Raw genomic sequence first — 8,167 nt, 5'->3', positions numbered from 1 at the left:
GTGTGTAGAGCAGGGGAACGCGAGGAACAGTATTGAGAACCACTGCTTTTAAACATTGATTTTGAAACCTGTGAATCCATTAGAATGAACTTTCAGCTTTGTAACTTTGCAGATATTGTTTATGCTCAAACAGCAACATTACACACTAACTAACGTTAAAAAAGTGAAATCGCAATCAACCACCCCTTTAATTCAGGGTAGATGATAGTTGACATTATAGTGATATAATTCATGCTTAATTTAATGAAAGCAAATGATATGCACACAAAGTTACTGAAAATCAGTATTTTACACAATATCGATTTTAGATTCATCATTTAAAAACATGTATTGTTCATTTTAAAGCTCTCTGTTTATTTTGGAGTTGACAAAAGGGTCATCTAGCTCAGTGCTTCTCAACCTGTCCTGGGGACCCCCAACCACGGCACATTTTGTATGTCTCCCTAATAGGCCACACCTACTTCCAAGTCTTGCAGACTCTACTAATGAGCTGATGAGTTGAATTAGGTGTCTTAAATGTGGGAGACACTCAAAATATGCATTGGTTGGTGGTCCCCAGGACAGGCTTGAGAAGCACTGATCTAGCTAATCGGTTTGGCCAATTAATCCATCGAACAAAAAGCTTAAAATGGCTAGTATATTCACCTGCCTTATATATTACAATTTTCCACAAAACAGTACATAACTTTTGTAGGTTCTCAGTTAATAATACCTGATAGGCTCTTTGACTGTAAGTCTGGCCCCTCCTTCACTGCCAGGTGAGAACTGAAAGCCGTGTCTGACTCCACTCACTTCTCCCAGCAGTCCCCACAGAGACGTTTCAGCAGTGAAGAAAGAGCTACTGAGTGCTCTGAGTGAGACAGGAACCATATCAGGATCTCCTGACAGGGTGTGCTGTAGGGAACAACCACTTTTAGTTCAAACATATAGTCTGTTATAAATACTTCAGAAAAATTGTGCCATATTCAGAATGCACACTGACCGTAAATGACAGACATTCTGTTTGGTGAAGCAAAAGACACTGAACAGTGCTGGGATAACATCTGCTAGAGCTTTCAGCAGCACTTCTGATGGACTATTACCCACCACACAAACCTGACCAGATTGAAATAAAGCTCTTATGTAAATGATGATATTGCAGTTTCATAGTTTTATATATATATATATAAAAAATTGATGATATGGTGCTTAAACAATACAGAATGCTTTGCTTACTTTATATACATCCTCAATACAGCGAGTCAGCTCCCACTCCTCCACTGCATCCTGGGATAGGTCATCTCCTGCAAAAGCTTATCAGTTAATTTTATAATACTTAAAAGAGCTTTGCATCCAAAAATTATTTTAGGTCTGTGTATTGAGACAAACATTAGCAACTTGATGCAGCTTCATCGCTCAGTCAGAGCATAACAACCTATATCAATCAGCCACTATAAAATGCTAAACTAGTCTCCTAACATACATATTAACCGGTTCCCTCTGCACAGCGATGAAGGGGGGAGAGAAGAGGAAAGAGCAGGAATCGCTGTGCAAACTCAGGCCGATCTTTGACCAAAATGAGCGCCGCCCTGGTGGCCACTCTCTGGAACTGCTGTGCAGTCAGGTTATCTTGAAATGCAGAAGATCCAGAACCTAAATCCAGTGACATTACATCTCATGATTAGAGTCAATTGTAGACATTCTGTATAGGTTTTTAGGAAACAGATGACAATACACTGTTTTTTTTTAATTATACGACTATTACTATCGTTTGCAAACCAAATAAAATATCTGAATCACCATAATGCCAATAATCTCTCACTTTTGACTGAAATAAGAGAACATTATTTTATCTGTGGACACACTTGACTGTAATAACCCTCAGCAGAGAGGGACTGCTGAGGACAGGCGGCAAGGATCTTGGCCACAGCATCACATTTCCTCCAGTCAGAGTCGCCACCTGCTGGTCAGAAATGTGAAACACAGATAAACATGACTGAAAGAATGGCATGATAAACCCACTAACACATTGGGAATTTCTAGTTATGTACTGGATGACAATACATGTTTTCCACCACGATTAAAAAAAATATGATTCCATAACTTGGCTGAACCTGCTGACACTGTGCTGTTTACAGAATATGCAAAACACACTTGCCCACTCGCTGATATGTCTCCTATTTTTAGTTCAACAGTCCTATTTTTAGCTCTATCCATTCTAACCCAGGCATCTACCTAGGTAAATGTTGTAGGAGACAGGACACAGTTCCAGGATATTGCAGTTTATTAAAATTTGTGTACAATAAAAAACTGAGAGCAGGAACACAGGTGTATTTGTAAATGTATTTAGAATCATGCCTAAGGCATAAAGGACAAATAGGTTACCAATGATATAGTCATAAAAAAATTTTTTTTTTTAAACAATAAAAGGGTATTTATAGACATTTTAAATGTTTTAAAAATGTATTATTTAAAAAAAAAAATTTAGTAATTATACTAGTTTAGGGCTGCATTACTGAACGAGTAATAACAAAATAAATGGCTGGTATAATACTATTACTAATCATTTAAATTAATAATAGCAAATAAGGCATACAAAAAAATTCAGATTTTTAATTATTGTAGACAATATTTACTCAAACTTCGCTTAAAAAAAAAAAAAAATTTGCATCTGATAGTTTTGTAAACTTGATTCCATTCCCTCAAACACCTTTTCAGATGTTGAAATGCCAAATTCACATGTTTGTCTGAAGCCATCTGACCTCTTTGCTGAATTCAGCCTTACCTCCGGTCCCCTCTAGGATGGCCCTCACCACTGCCTGGACACCTTGTGGTTGCATTAACCTATCAGACAGCAACTGTCCACACAGTCGCCTCAGCCACGGGGGGGCTTGGGTTAGAACCTTGCCTCCCCCACCAGCACATCCACCTCTGGAACCTGATGATGCCTACAGCAAATCACAGATTACACATGACAAGCCTCTATGGAGTCAAACAAACACTAACACATCAGAAAATAATTCAGAAACACCTGTTTAGGACCCCCTTGTAAAACAAGCAGTTCTTTGATGACGATTGGCTGATACACTTTCCCAAGAAGATTGTGGAGCGCTTCTTTGCAGGACTTGTGCTCCTCTACCGTCAACCCCTGTGGTAGATGAGCAAGGCAGAAATGGTTAAACATTTAGCTTTGGCCAACATGAAACATGAAAAAATGACCTACAGGACTTGCAAACCTACTTTTTGAATTTTCGTGTCATATCAGTGAGTTTTCCTATCATTCTTATTGTAGAAAAAAATATATTTTTATAATTTTTATATAAAAATTTTCATAACAGTTTTATTTTAGTAATATTGATATACTATTATAGTATTTATTTATATTTTGAATTAGATTTCATTTTTATGTTTTCAGTTTTTATTACCATTTTAGTTTAAATTTCATTCATTTTTTTGTGTGCTTATTAGCATTTTTTAGCCTAAATTTATTGTTATTTCAGTTTTAGTTTCGGTAATTAGTACTTCAACTTAAACTATATTTATTTCATTAGTTGCCAAAGCAACATTTCTCATTTTCATTTCAGCTTTTATATGATTTAACAAAAAGATTAACAAAAAGATTTGCAATAGTTTTAGTTTAATTTTATTCTTTGTTTAGTTTAAGTTTAATTTTGGTAGGTGCTTTCGTCATTTTTATTATATATTTTTTTTTTTTTACTATTTCTATATAGCTTTACTGTTTCTATTTTTATTTTTCTGTTTTAGTCATTTTTGTACTTTAACATAAACTTATTTTATTTCAGTTAGTTGCCAAGTCAACATTTCTAACTTTCTTTTAAGTTTTATAAGTTGTTCATTGATATATATTTCTAATTCAGAGATATGTAAAACTATTAAAAATAATATTTTGTTAAATTTTTTTTCATGACTGTTCCGGGTTTGGAACAATTTTAAATTTCCCTGGTTTTCCATGGCTTTAGAAACCCCAGACCTAAAGTGAGACTATAGGACACCACTAGTATAATGTAGTCAAAAAAGGATGAAATATTAGTGTATTTTTACCTTATTGCTCTTTGTACCATCTCCTTCAGGGCGCTGGGGTCGATATGCTAACTGACACAGAGCTGCCATGATGTCACCCAAATGGCGAGTAAACACAGGAGTTGCTAGGGATGACAGTGCAGACACCTCCAGCAGCACATTAGTGGTGATAAGTAGACGCCGTTCCCCCGCAGGGGCCACATCCTGTTGGACTGCCCCCTCCACTGCTGCCCCAAAAGCTGACCGCAGCCCCAGGGCCACCCCTACACCAGGGGCTAAATACGGGCAGAGACCCAGTGTGACCACAAACTGCAGCACAGTGCCCAGTGTCTTTTGTTGGGCCACACTGAGAACATCTGGAGGAAGCGGTGGAGCTGCTTCGGGGGTCGCAGGATTTGGTGCAGTAGGATTCTGGTGAAAGGCTTCCAGGAGGCGGTTGAGGTGATGTGCCAGGCAGATCAATAAGAGAAGACATTCCTGGACAAAGCTCCAGGATAGGTCATCCGTATCACTGCAGATCCATGTGATGTCTCTTCTGACATCCTCCAGAAGTTGTCGGGCTTCCTCCAGCTCTTCTCTCCCAGACATGTGCTGCCTAAGCTCTGACAGGTTCCTCTGGAGAGCCCACACAAGTGCTGTTTGTGTGCTTTGACCATCGCTCAACTGAGCCTCTAGAAAAGAGTGTGGACCATCATTGCTTGCCATTATTATTTTAAAATGTGCAAAACATAAACATCACCCGCATGACTTTATTTCTTCTGTGATGCAGAAAATCAGATGTTGGACAGAATGACAGTCACCATTCAATTTAAATATACACTGAAAGTTAACTTTGAGCCGAGGCTGCCAGCACCTAAAAATCTGCCTGACATCTAAAGAAAGTAAGTCATACACTTTTGGAACAACATGAGGGTGAAAAAATTCTAACAGTATAATTTTTTTCTCTTAACATGCGGGTAATGCATCTGCCAGACTAGACTGACTAAATTTAGCCAACCATTTGACACTTTTGACACAACTGTAATATATTCTTTCTTACCTCGAATAGGTTTCGTTAATATACTAAGAGACTTTATTAATGCTGTGGTCATTTTAAACCACACTGCAATGTGCTGTCTACAAATATTTTGTCGCAATACTTTAACGTAAATATGGTAGAAACCTTTCAAAATAAAAGTCCCACAAATTAAAAGGTCTCTCTCTCTCTCTGTGTGTTGCGTTATCTGAATGGTGGTTGGTGATTATACTTCTGCATAAAGGCACTAAAACAAATGCTACTATAATTTATAAATACTTTAATTTAACTAATATAGAAATATTTTTGCAAAACAGTCATTAGAAGAATGTTTTTATTCATTCATTCATTTTGTGGTGAAATATGATTCAGATGCGTTTGAAATTTACCCAGATTTGAAGAATTTACAGATATGCACAGATGAATGAGTGAAGATCAGCATAGACTTTATTCTGTTTGTTTTACACAATATAAACATAATACAATTTTGCAAATGCAAAGTTGAGGAGAAAAAAACATTCTAATACATTTTATCGTTATCACTGAAACTAACTTAATCCAACCATTCCTGTCACTGACAGAGCTGAATTTCAGGCCTGATTCAAACAAGGACAGGTAGGCGCAAAATCAAAAGTTCACATATTAGCATAATGTACATAAAAGTTAAATAAATAGTAAATAAGTTATTATCATATAAATAAATAAAGCCTAAATAAAGTAGTGTTTTACAATAATACCGATATTTCTTCCTTTCAAGAAAGATTATGTTGGTTTGTAAGCTTAAAAAATAAACCATGTGATACATGCAACCTTTCAGCTTATACATATAAGCATATCAAACAATGTAAGTACCTTATCAAAAATTGCATTTTAAAACAAACACGACATGGTACATGAGACACGTCTCTACAGTTTTGGTCTATATAGTAGCTAGTATCCTCTCTTACTGCTTAGGAACTGCACAAGTACAGGCTACAGTCACTGACACAAGTTTATACTCTAAGGAGTATTTTTTGGGGTCAGACAGGCAAGGAACCTTCTTCAGGAATAAACGAGTTTGCTTCACAGGCACAGAGTTGTAGGTCCTATTTTCAACCCCGTTAATGATGCATCCATCACACAAACACTCTGCTTCCTCGTATTTGGAGGGGTACATGTCTGCATTTTCCACAGTTCTGAAAATACAACAGATACAAATACATTAGTCATGTAGCAAGTAGCTAAAATTGGTTAAATAGATATTGCATTTACACAGTTGTTTTACTTTATGATTTTGCATTATTGTTTAAACACTACTAAACATGCCTCATAATGCTTTCAACAGCCTTGGTTCTTTTCCATTCATATTTTCCCCCCCAAGATAAATAAATAAATATACATACACATAGCCAGCTTCGTGGTTAATTGCAACATTACAAACTTTCTTTTGAAGCAAAAAATTATAAAAGGTTTTGAAAATTAGACAAAATAACAAAAGTACAAGACTGTGAACTCTTTTATGAGGCAACCACGCAGCGCATGATGCACTGAAAATGACGTAATCGAATAAAAAACGACGATTGTACAATATTAAACTATTTATGAACGTATATATTATATAAGTATGTATCAAATAAAATATATTTGAAGTTTACTACAAAATAGTCAAACATTTAAATATAGGAAGGACGGTTCGATTACGTCATCAGCAATGCTAGCGTAGAGTTTTTTGCAGGGTTCTGATTTCTATGGTATTGCTAAAATGCATGGTTTAGAGAGCTATATCTACCTTATCCGCCAGGGGGACAGTGAGCGGTCATTGAGTGCTGATGAAAACCGAGTGAAATCTTCACAGGAGTCCGCCGTATGATGGACGGACTGGAGACGCCCGTGTTTGTGTGCAGGCAAGGAGTGAAGAAGCTTGTTGTGAATCTTCTTGAACCCATGTTCACATTCACTGAAACTGCCCAAATTCTTTCCTTTCACGATGTTCTCCGACAAGAAGAAGAAAAATATTCCAAAAAACAGCGGAGACTGCAAGATAAAGAATAAATAGATAAATCAAATAAGCAGAATGCGATAACAATTTCTTTATAAAGAAAATCATACATTTTATAGATTAAGATATCCATTACTGTCTAAAATATGTATCTAGGTACATAAAAAAAATGTTCTACTTACCCACATAATTTATTCGAGCTTTATTATCAAAACTTAGGTGACCCGCAGAGATGCTCAAGTTCAGTGCTCAAGTTGCGTCGGGCCTGACTGTTATACTTTTCCTGAAGTGCTTACGCGAATTTATACCTGTCGTATCCATCATCAGGGAAAATCCGAGTCTATAAGGAAATAGTAATAAATATTCACTTCCGTGCTTCCTCTTTCATATGAAGCGCTATACACAAGCGCATTATACTGTAGGCTACCTGGAAGAAGAAGAAAAAAAACTTCACCTTTAAAAAAAAAGAAAAGAACGTATTTTCATTATCAATCAGTCTGTAAAACATTTCAGTTAACTCAAATGAAATCCTTCGCCATTTATATTTTAAACGAATAGGATCTGTGACATCAGAATGAGACAGCGGAAGTTTATCCTCTCGTATCATCAGTAATCCATTTTTTCCTGATCTTTAAGTGCCCAGTAAATGGTTTCATTCATTAAACGCAGTACTTCAGTCGTTAATACTTGTACATTATTTGACCCTCTAACTCTAGCACTCTCTATTCTAATTCTATTCCTAAAAAACACTTGTCCCTTTTAGACTTGCACTCTATTCATTTGCTGCTTGTTTTCTTTAAACCGAAAAACTAACACTTGCTTTCTAATCTTTTTGTATTCTATGTTTCTTTTCAATTATTATACAATTAACAAAAGCAAAAAAAAAGACCTCTAACACTAGCTTGCTCTATTCCTGTTCTATTCTATCGGTTTTCTTTTTATTATATTATTAAAAAAAAAAACTTGCTACGTGTACTGCGTTAAGCTAACTGAGACTTGTTATAGCACTTGTATATCATTGCTCTTTTGTTGATTTTGATTGCTTCCATTGTCCTCATTTGTAAATCGCTTTGGATAAAAGCGTCTGCTAAATGACTTAATGTAATGTAATGTACATTGTCTTCTTTGATAGGAAAGGGGAGATGTAAGGTCCC

At 36.1% G+C, this 8,167-nt stretch overlaps 2 protein-coding genes across 2 annotated transcripts in view; both read right to left on the bottom strand.

Moving 5' to 3' along the window:
- LOC107740323 (transport and Golgi organization protein 6 homolog) overlaps positions 1-5,177 on the bottom strand; it is a 17,178-nt gene extending 12,001 nt beyond the window's left edge. The window contains 10 exon segments of the mRNA XM_016552730.1: positions 713-807; positions 810-894; positions 983-1,095; positions 1,216-1,283; positions 1,471-1,608; positions 1,802-1,942; positions 2,765-2,927; positions 3,011-3,127; positions 4,042-4,691; positions 5,060-5,177. Of these exon segments, the coding sequence (XP_016408216.1) occupies positions 713-807; positions 810-894; positions 983-1,095; positions 1,216-1,283; positions 1,471-1,608; positions 1,802-1,942; positions 2,765-2,927; positions 3,011-3,127; positions 4,042-4,691; positions 5,060-5,111 (1,622 nt within the window). The 5' untranslated portion in view covers positions 5,112-5,177.
- An 801-nt stretch (positions 5,178-5,978) lies between these two features.
- LOC107740337 (interleukin-17C-like) lies at positions 5,979-7,201 on the bottom strand. Its single transcript, XM_016552754.1, has 3 exons — positions 7,196-7,201; positions 6,804-7,048; positions 5,979-6,210 (listed from the first exon to the last, which is right to left on the bottom strand). The coding sequence occupies exons 1-3, from the start codon at positions 7,199-7,201 to the stop codon at positions 5,979-5,981; spliced, it is 483 nt and encodes a 160-aa protein (XP_016408240.1).
- Positions 7,202-8,167: the final 966 nt, after the last annotated feature.

Source organism: Sinocyclocheilus rhinocerous, unplaced genomic scaffold, assembly GCF_001515625.1.
Source record: "Sinocyclocheilus rhinocerous isolate Xijiao unplaced genomic scaffold, SAMN03320098_v1.1 scaffold1426, whole genome shotgun sequence".
NCBI lineage: Eukaryota > Metazoa > Chordata > Actinopteri > Cypriniformes > Cyprinidae > Sinocyclocheilus > Sinocyclocheilus rhinocerous.
The sequence above is the reverse complement of the archived record's forward strand: the minus strand, read 5'-3'. Positions and strand labels throughout refer to the sequence as shown.

Bases quoted from the DNA above. Each gene is read 5' to 3' on its own strand.
- LOC107740337 (XM_016552754.1), bottom strand. The intron at 6,211-6,803 runs GTAGATATAGCT...TTGTATTTTCAG, and splicing joins CTGTCCCCCTGGCGGATAAG to AACTGTGGAAAATGCAGACA.